This window comes from Balaenoptera ricei, chromosome 2, assembly GCF_028023285.1.
Source record: "Balaenoptera ricei isolate mBalRic1 chromosome 2, mBalRic1.hap2, whole genome shotgun sequence".
Classification (NCBI taxonomy): Eukaryota; Metazoa; Chordata; class Mammalia; order Artiodactyla; family Balaenopteridae; genus Balaenoptera; species Balaenoptera ricei.
This window is the reverse complement of record NC_082640.1, coordinates 80273887-80286428: the sequence shown is the minus strand read 5'-3', so window position 1 is coordinate 80286428 and position 12542 is coordinate 80273887. Positions and strand designations below refer to the sequence as shown.

Below are 12542 nucleotides of genomic sequence, written 5' to 3'. Positions count from 1 at the left end.
AATTGGCAAATGAAAATCTTTTTTATTGTCTTAATGTAGCAGCACGTTTTTAGTAATGGGATTTTTTAGAAGTGGATGCTCCATTTCTTTTGAGGTATTGGTTTTTTAAGTATTTTTTTTTTTATTTTAAGTATTAAGGTTCTAAAATGTGATTTGAATATCAATCATATTTGGCATTGTTGGATACTGCAGAGAAGGGAATTTTCAAAAATTTTTACTCCCTTGATAAATTAGGAATAAATAGTTCAGTATTCCCTAAAGTCTGTGTTTAAGTTTCAGCATGTTTTGTCTTGATAAAAGATTAAACACAACATAATAACTTAAAAGATATTTAACAGTGAAGGAAGTGAAATACAGTACTTTTCAAATGTTCCCTTTGTTATGTTATAATTTGTACTCACAGTCAATTTTATGGCCTACATAGTAGGTGGTTTCCAAAATCATTTCTTTAAGAAGTCTACTGACTTCAGTTAAATGAACTTATTTTGTAATTATTTGAAAAGAATGAAAGAATGCAATCAGATACTGCTCAGAGCAACTATTTCTACTAAAAGTAAAAATTAACTGTGGTAAAGCACAGGAAGAACTGAAGAGGGGCAAAAAATGTGAGGTTATGTCCCCAAAGATCTTTCCTGTGGTAAATGACAGCAATAACGTTAATGGCATTTTTACACCAAGCCTAAAAATGGTCTGTTAAATAAATGCAAAGTGATCTCACAGAAACCAGTGCTGCTTTATGAAGTCAAAGCTAATCCGGACAGAATGCTTAATGACATTTATGTTGTCGACTATACATTACTTCAGCATGGAAGACTCCTGGCATCTATAATGACATTTAAGCTGGTAGTCAGTATCAAAGCACCAGATTATCTGAAATGAATTTATAGGCTAAGTCAGTATGGAACTATACACTTGAAATTATTCACAATTAGGAAGATTTTGTTATAAAATATAGTGTATTTTTTACTCCATCTTATGTGAAATTTGCAGACCAACCACATTATAAGGATTTTCACCTGTAGCATGTTTCCAAAGATTTTCTGAGTGTTATCTAAGGCTTCCTTGTGTGAGAGGGGTGAGGGAAGACAGTCTCTGAAAAGACTTTGGCTTGCTTTAAAACGTGACTTCCATATTTCGTAAACTGAGTGATTCTAATTCTCTTCGAGACAAAATCGCTATTATAGTAAGGTTCACAATGATCCCTCTCTGCTCAAAGTGGTCTCGAAGTGGTCTCCTTTATGCCACAAAATCTTGTTCTGCCTCGACTAAAGGAAAGCTTACAACTGCCTCCAGCTATATCAATTTGGCTCACCAGTGCTAGTTCTCTGTTTTCTTTCTTGAGATATGTAGCCACACAACCAAATCCTATTCTACTACAGTGAAAGATAACACCCAGAAATCTGACTTAATTTTACCATGCTTCTATACAAACTGGCTAAGGGACTCTAAAAGTACATCATTAACCAGGGACTGTTTCTTCAAAAATTACATCATTAACCAGGGACTGTTTCTTCAGACTCCTACTCCCAGCAGAAACTGGGAGTTATAACTTTAGATTTCTCAAAAAAAGATCTGAGTTTTGAAGGTGTGATTTTAAATATTTTGGATCTTCACAATCGGTGCTAAACAGAATGCTCATTAATCATGCTCGCTGTGAAATTTAATAGCACAAATTCATTGACAAAAAAGAAGCTAAAGATTATCTAACATCAGTGTCCTAAATGCTAAACAACAGCACTATCTAAATAATCCCCCCTTTTCACTCTATTCTACACAGACAAAACAATTAAGAACAGTTTCTGACAATCAGCTTATGAAAACAGTCCTCTTGCAATTAGAAACTCTAACTTCAGAATTTGCAGCCAATTTCTGAAATAGACCGAAAAAGGAGGAACAAATGATTTCAATCAGTCTATTATCAGGGAACACAAGTGTGCTATTAATTTTGCTTCAGTTTATTGTGTGATGAATGAAACAAACATTTAAAAATTCTATTTAAAACTGAACTAAACACTGAAAGTGCCAAGGAAAAAAAACTAAGTGAAAATCATTACTACGAAGATGCAAAATCTTGAAGAAAACCGCAAACCACAATTTAGAACAAATCACATAAACATTAAATCACAAGCCTAGTGCTTTTTATCCAACTCCCCCAAAGTAAACCACTTCCAATAAAATCAAACTGTATATATTAAAATCATTAAACTAAAACAAACGAGCAACGTCAAAAATACTTCCACTGCTCTGCCAATATTTATATTATACCAATAAAGACACAAGAACCTTTTTTAGCCACTTTAAAAAACAAAACATTCTACATCTCAGGGAATAGAGCTTTGAGGGTTTACAGTAAAATGTTCTAAAATAACTTTCATTACTAAGTACAATTAAATTTAGTTAATCAGAAATTTGGGAGAAAATTGGACAAGTGATTCAACTTAATCTTTTGGTTTAATCCTTGTTTTTAGCAGTGGTCACATCTGTTACTTTTTTTAATCCAGTGCTATAATGCCTTACTTAAAAAAGAATTTAAAATGCTTGTTAAATGAATTGAAATGTATGAGCTCATTCACCTATTTCTTTCTTTCAGAAACAAAGAACTGTAGGTATTACTAAGGAGACTGTGTCCCAATAACATACTTTTTCATTGAAAACTTCATTACCTGCAGTGGAAACGAAAAGGGCATCAGAAAGGGGATTAGTATGAAAATGAAATTTTGAGACATCAGCTTCCTACTCAAATTGACACTGAATCAGCAAACAAAAGCATTTAAATTTCATTTCCAAGCCCACTTAGTAAATCTAGTTCCGGTTAGAGTCTCTTTAATGTGCAAAAGCTCAGTAAAAGCAAGTATTCACCATGTAAGACACAGATAGGGTTCCCTTAACCTACTGCCCTCTAGACACATCACACTCTGTTAAACAGGCAGCTACCGCCAGATGCTCTCGCTAAAAATGGTCACAGATGGTCAGTTGTCCAGTTAATAGAACATACTGCTCTCCCAACAGCCAAAAGTAAGACGGAGAGGAGTGAGGGCTGTTAACACTTGCCTGCTTAGTGGGTTAAACCCATTCGCCTGCTGTAAGCTTGGCTAGGCCCCAAGAGTGACTTTCTAGAAAAGGAAGATGAGACCCTAGGGCTCTCAAGATTAGAAGGCATCTTGAAGGTGATCTAGTCAACAGCTGCACAGTGCCTGAATCCCCACAACTGCATCCCTGCCGGTCAGCCGATCCAGCCCTGGACACGGCAACGCCAGGGGTATGGAACGGGCCATCTAACAAGAAAGCCCTACGGCTGTGAGACAGTACTCTGCAACCCTGCACTGCAATTACTCCAGCCACTCAGTCTGACTCCAGTCAGGAGACACGCGGCTATTTTAATAGACGGGGTATACTGACTATAACAAAATCATTTCCTACTTTTATGCACTATGAAATGATTTTAAATCCTTTGCAAATGGCACATGCAAAGGATTTTATGACATAAAAACACAGGCAGTGAATATATGCGATTTATTTTTAAAACATAGGAAGAAATAAAGGTATATAGGATGGAAAGCTATTATTCAGAGATTACAAAAAATTTCAACAAAAATCAATGGATCGTCTTCATATATATATGCCATCTGTAGAAAAATTTTACATTTTAAAGAATTGTTTTTAATTGGCTAAGTTTCAATAAAATGTTTCTCTAAACTTTTCACAAGCACAGGAGTCTTTTGTTTTTTTCTAATAAATTATTCACCTGTTTAGAATAAGCTACCTATATGTTCAATAAGACTTGTCTAACAATCTACTGTTTTGTTATCTTCAATGTATGTATACTTCCTTATCAGTGAAGAAATTGGAGGTACTGAGTTTGATGTATGATTTTTCATCAAAAATTGTCTCAAATCCTGTTTCTTACTTGATACTGACTAAAATTTTCTTGATTAAATGACATGCATGTGGAAAGGGAGGGCACCCTGAGAAGGCATGGCTAGAAATAAATGCTGCTGAATGGCTGACAGTAGGTTGGGCTAACGTCATCTGAGTATCAATGGCTTAAGGAAGGTCACCCTGGAACATATGTAACTTCTCCTCGTCCTTTATAAAGCTGTGTGACAGGGATCAACTGTGAAACTTAACCTAATGCAGATTCAATTAAAATCCAACACAACAAGATTACAAGCAAAACGGCACCTGAAAAATTACGGCAAAGAACTGGAAGATGGGGTTCTGCGTCCCTGGGTCTGAAAACAGATTCCCACCACTGCTTCTTACTGCACAGGGATTTGGGTCTAATGTTGTTCTCACAGCTTGTGCCGTGAGGCCAGGGGAAAAAAATGAAGCAGTCCCCTGTGGGACCACCGTGCCTCTTCCCTTCCTGCACTCCAAAGGGCAGTCTGTTACAGGGAAAGCCAGAGTGCTTGTAAATTTCCATTATGTGCAGAAGGTGTGATAAAAATCCAGTAGGAATTTAGTTGATGCTGCTTTGTGCTTAAGGGTAAAAATCTACTCACAAGCAACAAATAGCTAAGTGTGCATTCTACACCTTGAGTATGTTTATACTCACGCATTTACTGTAGTTATAAGTGTCTTTACTGTCTACTAAACATGTTTTCATCATGAAATCCTTTCACTGTGCAAAGAGAGGATGAATAGGGAATAAACGTGTCTTTCAGAATTCTGATGAACCCAAACACAAAATTAAGTGCTTTTTCTTTAGTGTTTCTGGGTTAGAACTACATAAAGTAAATATTTACAGTTACATGGGTCATATGTAAGAGCATTATTTTGTACATAATTTACATACCTTTTACACAGGCAAAATAATACACCTACCTGGCACTCTCAGGCAATTTCTAAGTTAAACTTAAATTATTGTGTATTATCTGATCATTTGGTGATATTCCTAATTTTACATTTCTATTCTACATCCACCACACAGTCACAAGACTTGATCAGGCTCTCACTCCACCAGAAGTGAACTTTAGAAAGAAAATCGATGCCCAAAGGTGGGGAGAAGATAGAAAGATTACCTGGTTATCTGACATTGTACCGATTCACTCACAATGGTGAGTCAAGGACCATTCATTGACTTAAGCAGTAGAATATGCACAATGATGTAGCAGGGTCAATTCTTTTCTTTTTACCATTAAGTCATTACTTCTGCCTTATATCCTATAACTTTTTTCCCAATTGGTCAGGGAGGAAGGAAAAAAGGAAAAACACAGTACAGGTTCACTCACCTAAACCACTGAGAGTATAGAGAAGGTCACTGGTAGCTAAGAAAATGGGTCCATTCTCCTGCTGCCCTTCTTCTTTGTAGTACAGCTTGTAGCCCTGAATGGTTGCTGTGTCCTCAGCATCCTGTTGCCACTTTACAGAAATGGTGGTACAATTCAGAGGCTCCAAATGTAACTCTGGAGACTTAGGGGCTAGAAAAATTCACCAGATGTATAAGAAACTCGTAATGCACATGAAAACACAGGATAGTATATAGCTCTCTCTGTTTTAAACCAACAGTTGCATAAAAATTCAATTCCAACAATTTTACTTTACCTTAATATTAAAAATTCCACAATGATATTAAATTTTGAGACAGAATTAAAAATATAAAATACTACCTAAAAAACTAAGGTATATAAATAAGAACAAAATTACATGTGCTTTTTAAGTTTTTTCAAAGAAGCAATATGTGTTCCTAATTTTGACCATCCAATATTCCCCTGTGATAGAACAGGCATTATTATTAATCAATTAACAAGAAAAAGCCCAGTCATGTTACATTCCACATTAGTAAAAGAGGAGGCGGGTCTGGAACTTCCTAGTATTACAGTTTTTCTATGAAACTGATGATTTAAAAAAAAAAATATGGCAATGATATTAATTAGGTCTCTATTAATATATAACTTCTGGTAATTCAATTTGATTTGGACCCATCTGTCTTTGAAGGATCTGCTAAGTAAACAAAGAGTAACCAAAAGTTTTACACACTAATGAGCTCCATGCAAAAAGCAACTAAATAAAAAGTTTAAAATTTTTTTCAATTAAGCCCATGATCGATGGAATACTTTAATTCATAAGACAAAATTTTAAAATATAAACATAAGTTAGATAAGAAAAAAAAAAGAAAAATACTGTGTTATTCTTCCTCAGTAGTCAACATTTACCTTTCACACTTGTAGCTTTGGGTGTCCTGTGTGAGGTCCATACTGAAGACTCTCCCAGCCCCACTCTGGTGGCAGCAGTAATCCGCACCAGGTAGACACTATCAGGTTTCAGGCCCTCTAACAGGTGCTCATGAGTGGTCCCTGGGAGCTCCAGAACTTGGATGGAGTTGTCAGTACTCAGGCGGAAGGACAGGCGGTAGAGGACCACCTGGCCCCGCCGATACTTGGCTGGGATTGGTAGCCAGGAGACGAGAATATCGGTGGGACTTCGACTTGTCAAACTAATTTCAGGAGGTCTCAGGGGAACTAGTCATACAAGAAAACAGGTTGCTTATAAATATTTAGAATCAAAATTGTCAACTAGCACACCAGTTTTTATTGAAGTATCTTAACAGCAACACATCACATAATAAAGGAGAGAGAGATACTTTCAGCCCTAGCTGAGGTTTCCAGTCAAGCAGAGTACAAACCAGAAAAAGGAAGGAAAAAATAATGAGGGAGGATCTGATATAGAGAACCAAAGAAAGCAAGGTTTTCACTGTTGTTGTTGTGACCGTTCTGATGTTGTTTGGGATTAATATGAGCTTACTTAATATGAGAATACTTCTCAGTAACCCTACCAAAACGCCTTAAAACAAGGAAGAGAGAATTACACAAGAATGGAGAAGCTTAGGACACCAGGGTTATAACCTGACAAATAATCTGAAGTGTTTAATAAGAGTTGTATCTTAAAAATTAGTGTGAATTTTGTATTCCTAATTATAATATATGGTGCTTAATATGAAAACAATGTTTTCCCTGTAAATAATTCGAATACAACAGGCAGTCCAGGAAAATGAGCCAAGTATACTGGAAGGCAGTCTAATATTAAGAGCTAAGATGGGTTCTGGAGTTAGTCTCTGTGTAACTGAATTCCTGTTATATCAATTACTACTGTGTGTGATCTTGGCCAAATTAATTTCTCTGTGTCTAGGTTTCTTCATATACAACATGGGGATGAAAAGAATAGCTTCTTCTACAGGCTTTCCTACCTCAAGGAATGGCAATTATTTGTCCAACTGCTCAAGACAAACACCTTGGTGTCACCCTTGACTCCCCCATACACTCTCCACATTCAATCCTATGACTCTACTACTCACACGGCCACCCCCTTGGTCCCTGCACCGTCACCCTTAGCCTGTTTTGTTGCAATAGCCTCCTGACAGATTTCCCTGCCTCTGCCCTCTTCTTCACCATCTAGTCTCCAACACATTTGCTGTTAAATTGCAAGTCGGATCTTGTCACTCTTCTGCTCAAAATAGCTCCCATTTCACTCACAGTAAAAGCCAGAGTCCTCATGATGGATTCATACAACGCCCTACCTGCTTATATGGTTGGCTCCTCATTCATTCTGTGCCTCATCTCCTGCTGCTTTCTGCTTCTTCCCTCCAGTCCAACCATGCTTGTGCTTCAGGCCCTTAGCAATTTCCATGTATGTCCTTTCCTAGAATTCACGTCCCCCAGCCATCTGCCTAGCCAGCTCCCTCATTTTCATTCCCTTCAGGTCTTCAAATGTCACCTATTACATGAGGTATCTCTGTCTAAAGCCTTACCCCTTTCCCTGCTTTTTTCCCCTTCTCCTCAACACTTATTACTATCTAACAGATCATATCATTGACTGTTTATCTTATTTATTGTTCCTCTGTCCCTTCTCCCACAATAGAAAGTAAGCTCCACAAGGTATGGGACAATTTTTTGTCTCTTTCATTCACTACTAAATACTGAATAACACATAGCAGGTACTCAATAAATATTTGTTGAATGAATGAAATAATAGGTAGGAAAGGGAAAACCAATCAAGCATTTCTGAGTCCTTTATGTGTATGACCTCATGAATTCTCACAAAAACCCAGTGAAGAAAGTGCCATTATCATTTCTACCTTATAGCTGAGGAAACTGAGGTACAAAGAGGTCAAATCACTTACCCAAGGTCACACAGCTTGTTAAGTGAAGAAGTAGATCTAGAGCCTATTTTCTTACCCCCTACACACTATTATCTCTTATATAACAATGGTTCTTCTATCATAGGGTTATGTAGGGATTAAAGGAGATAATGGAGGGAACGTTTTTAGAACAGGCAGTGGTAAACACTCCAAAAGTGTTAGTTGTATCTGACGTGCACACTAGGAGACCCACACATCTCAGTCTGAGAAGTACAGGCTGAGGAAATCGGGGAATACTGATGCAGAAAATTGAAAAGCAGTGTCAGAAGTCTCTATGTTATCCAGAAAACAAAATGAAACTTAATTAAACAAAAAAGTTGCAGAATAAGGAAAGGTTTAAAAAGAGAAAAACTTTGAGATCACAACTTAACTGGAATTGGCAAGCTTTAACCAGTAGCTTGCTATGGTAAGACACATTTTCTTGAAGGGTATGGGGGAATACACCTCATATACCAAATAAACCCAAAACAACTACAACAAACACCAGCCTGTGTTTCACCTTAGATATGCGTGTCAGAGGTTGTTAAATGTAATTAGGTAACCAGAGAGGTCATGGTTCACTCTAAAATGGAACAGACTCTTAAACGAAAAATGAAATGTGGAATTCAGCATCCAGATCAATGACAATTTTTTCATTTAGTAAAAGTCTGAATTTATAAACATTTACACAAGTAGTAGTATAGAGATATAATAGATTTGGGACCAAATGGACAAAGAAAAAGACTTGAGAATCATTTATATAAAAATGTTTTGAAAACTAAAGGTGGACCATTTCTTGAGGATGCAAAAACATTTGTAAAGGAAGAATAGTATAATTAAGTATATGTTAAACAATCCCCCTTTCACACTGCAGAGTACAAAAATGGGCCATGGAGAGGCCCTGAAGAGAGAGATGAAGAGTCAGAGGAGAAGAATCAGTTCTCCAGGACTATTTTAATGGCTAGAATTTCCCACCGTTATAAGAGTATATGGAGGCCTGCCCTCAAAAGGACAGCAGCTCAATTTCCAACCCCAGGTAACAAACTGAACAGGCAATACTTTCCTGCTTATGCAGAATAAGTACAATGTATCTAAAAATAAACTAACTGCTATCTGATTCTATAAGAATTTTTTTAACTGACAAGTACTAAACTTCTTAAACTCCCAGTTTCAGAAGTCCAATGCCTCTAACCTCCAGTCATTACATACACTCAATATGTAACTGTCATTATATTTATTCCCACCTAGAGAATTTCACATTTTGTTCTCCTCAGTAAAGAAAAGAAAACAAACCAAAAACCCTGCAACGCATTTACAATTTAAACCAGGAACTTGAAGAAATACAAGGACAATTTTGTTATTAAAATTTGTATTACGAATTATAAATGAAAGTGCTCTTCATCATGTTACTGCCAAAAACTGAGAGTAAGATTTGAAATGGTAAATTAGCCTGCTGGTTATCACATTTGTTTTTGTTTTTAAACCAAAACCAGGATATTTTCTCTGAGTCAGAACACATATTCATTGAAAGCGATAAAGCATATTACTACTGTTCATGCTGAGATGACGTAGAGTCACGTTTTCTTACCATCCTCTAAAGTGTTCTGTGTCACGTGGTCGGACATCTGGCTGGCTCCCATTGGCATATAAGCCACAATGTAGAAAGTATAATTGCTGGCAGGTTCCAAGTCATCAATAAGATAATGAGTTGTGTCATTTCCGATGACTACTTGATATTCTTCATTGTTTAAACCTAGGTTAAGGAATCAGTATCTAAAAATTATGAATATTCAAAATAAAATTAACAAGACCATTACCATTTTCTTCCACTATGAAACACTGGTCCTTGGATCTCTCTGTTATCTTTTGTGACCCTTTAAAAAATGTGAATAGGAAGGTTTTTATTTTCTAAAAGTAACCATGTCTTGTTACAAATTACTAGTTTGAATTTTCCTGAATAAATCAAACTGAAAACAATTAATCTTCTCTAAACATCATTTAACATCTAGTCAAAACCCACAGCAGAGACAATGTACAGCAGTAACACAAAAGAGTTTAACGCTACAGAGTACTGTAGTTCATTAACAGTGTAAATTTTACTTGCTTAAACTCATGGTTTCCTTTTTCTTTTAAACATAAATGGAGAGACAGTAGGGAATGTAATGGCTCTACTCTTTATAAAAACAAACCAAACCAAAAGTTGTCCTGCAAAAGATCTCATTCTGCCCCTAGAGATTCTATTAAATTTGACTGACACAAGTTGTTCTTTTACTTACATTGAAAGCAAAAGAACTGGGAGGCACAGAATGTGCTTCAAAATGTTTTGTTCCACAATGAGGTTTTTTTTTCCCCCCCCAAGAGAGGAAAAAAATTCTCAGCAATTCTTAATAAAATATGCATGGCAAGGTATAGAAGAGGATTTGTCTTTGTGGGATTTAATTCCTACAGAGTAAACTTGTAAAGTGGAACAAGAGCACCGGCAGCTACTGTGCTTTGTGAACAATTCACAGCAAATGCACGTCAACTTAATCAAAACTCTCTAAGGATGGAGCCCCTTCTCTCCACACTGGATTTATAAACAAAACAGAAGGCAAATTCCACTATTAAGTTTTCCCACATTTCTGAATTAACTTGATAGCATTTTAATTAGACAAGATTACAGGCATTTCACAACAGACTAGCTAATGGTTCGTTAATTAGGAACCGCATAGTACGATTTCTGACCTACCAAACAAGGTCCTAGAGTTCGAATTAAAAAGCCTTGTTCTGCCTTTGAATAGACCACTGAGCCGCATGTGGAGGGCTCTAATGAAACAACCATAATAGCGAACAAGAGTGGCCTCCACCAAAACCAGCATTCCTTTTACCTTCTTAAATCATTAAAAAGGGAATTAACATACTCCAACATGCTCAGTTAACAGACTTTCATTCTTCTTGCTACCATGACCCCTGATTTAAATTCAAAATACTCCTTTTCAAAATACTACTTCAAAGTACAAAAAACAAACAACAACAAACCACCTGTTTCTACAGACAATTTTATTATATCACCACTCTTTGGGTATCTGAATTTGTTTGGAATGTCTATCACATAAAAAGTAGGCTGTTTTGTATACAACTAAAATCTGTAAACCTCTGCCATTGTTTCCATGAGAAATCAATAGTGAAATCTCTAGGATTTATAACTAGTTTTTCCTTTTCCTCTAAATTTTTGCCAAAAGAAAATATGAGGATAAAAAAGATTCCAGAAATGGAACTGGATAAAAATTTTAAGAAAGATTTGATATCTACTTTTATATAATAAATGAGATATCAATAAAGAGTATCCTGCTCAATTTTTAGAGAGTTCTATGAGATTTCAGAAAATAATCAAAATATATAAAATCATATTACAGGGAATCTGAAAATGTTTACTTTCCCCTTTAAAAATGACATGCTATAGTGACTACAGTTCACCTTATTATTTTATTAAGCAGTTACACCATTGTTCCTATGTAACTGCACACTTAAATTGATATATTTAAGTCCTAGGTAAGGAATTTACATCTCGGCTGAAACGAAATTCATAAGTACACCACTCTGTAACTTTTAGCAGGCAGAGATGGTACTTTTTTCTAAACAGAAAATCTTAAACTATACTTATATACATAAAGTATACAACAATACAAAATTTAACAAAAAAATTTATACACAGGTGATATAGTAATTACTTTATTAAAAGAGGTAAATGCCACAGAACTTCAAAAATCTTTTGTGGATTATGTGAGACATCATTTATATTGAAAACAAACCCCTGACAGTAAATAGCACATAAAAATAAATAGTCCTCAAATTGCTTACCTTCTGCTTTCATATAGTGCACAGAATAAGCGATGACTTTGTCTGAATTATAAAGTGGCCTCTCCCAAGCTAAAAGGATGGCTGAACTTGACATAGTTTCAGCATGCACGTTATATGGAGCACTGGGTCTGTCTTCTGACATTACTACAGTCAGTCTGGCTCTAGATAAAATAGATCCTTGGCTGTTCTCAGCCATGCACTGATAAATAGCATCATCTTCAGGAATAATCTGGTTAATTACCAATTTACTGAGGAAAGAAAAAAATTATTTCAATGAAAATTCTAAGGATGACATAAAAATAAAGTTAAGCTATTACTAAGTGCACTCTTAATTTTAAAAAACAAGTTATTAAGAACAAAAGACTGTGTGACCAGCCCTACTGAAAAAATCTATATGAATTGCTTAAAATTACTCTTATTTTCTGAGTCTATATAAATAAGTACTTGTGATATCCAAATCTTGTTTGCTTTAGGTGACAGCTTTTTTCTTTTTTAAAATTTGGCTTTTATTAAGAAAGTATATTAATCTGTAGTAGCATCTAATTTCTGTAACATTGCAATGTTACATAAAATTCAGGTCAACAAA

General features: G+C 35.7%; 1 protein-coding gene across 4 annotated transcripts in view; it reads right to left on the bottom strand.

The window, feature by feature from the left end:
• The window catches only part of PRTG (protogenin), a 121713-nt gene that overhangs the window by 49457 nt on the left and 59714 nt on the right, over window positions 1–12542 (bottom strand). For all 4 annotated transcript variants that reach the window (XM_059913235.1, XM_059913237.1, XM_059913236.1 and 1 more), the window contains 4 exons: window positions 11957–12204; window positions 9705–9869; window positions 6156–6461; window positions 5232–5420 (listed from right to left, as the gene is read on the bottom strand). In XM_059913235.1, the coding sequence (XP_059769218.1) occupies window positions 5232–5420; window positions 6156–6461; window positions 9705–9869; window positions 11957–12204 (908 nt within the window). The remainder of the gene's footprint in view (window positions 1–5231; window positions 5421–6155; window positions 6462–9704; window positions 9870–11956; window positions 12205–12542) is intronic.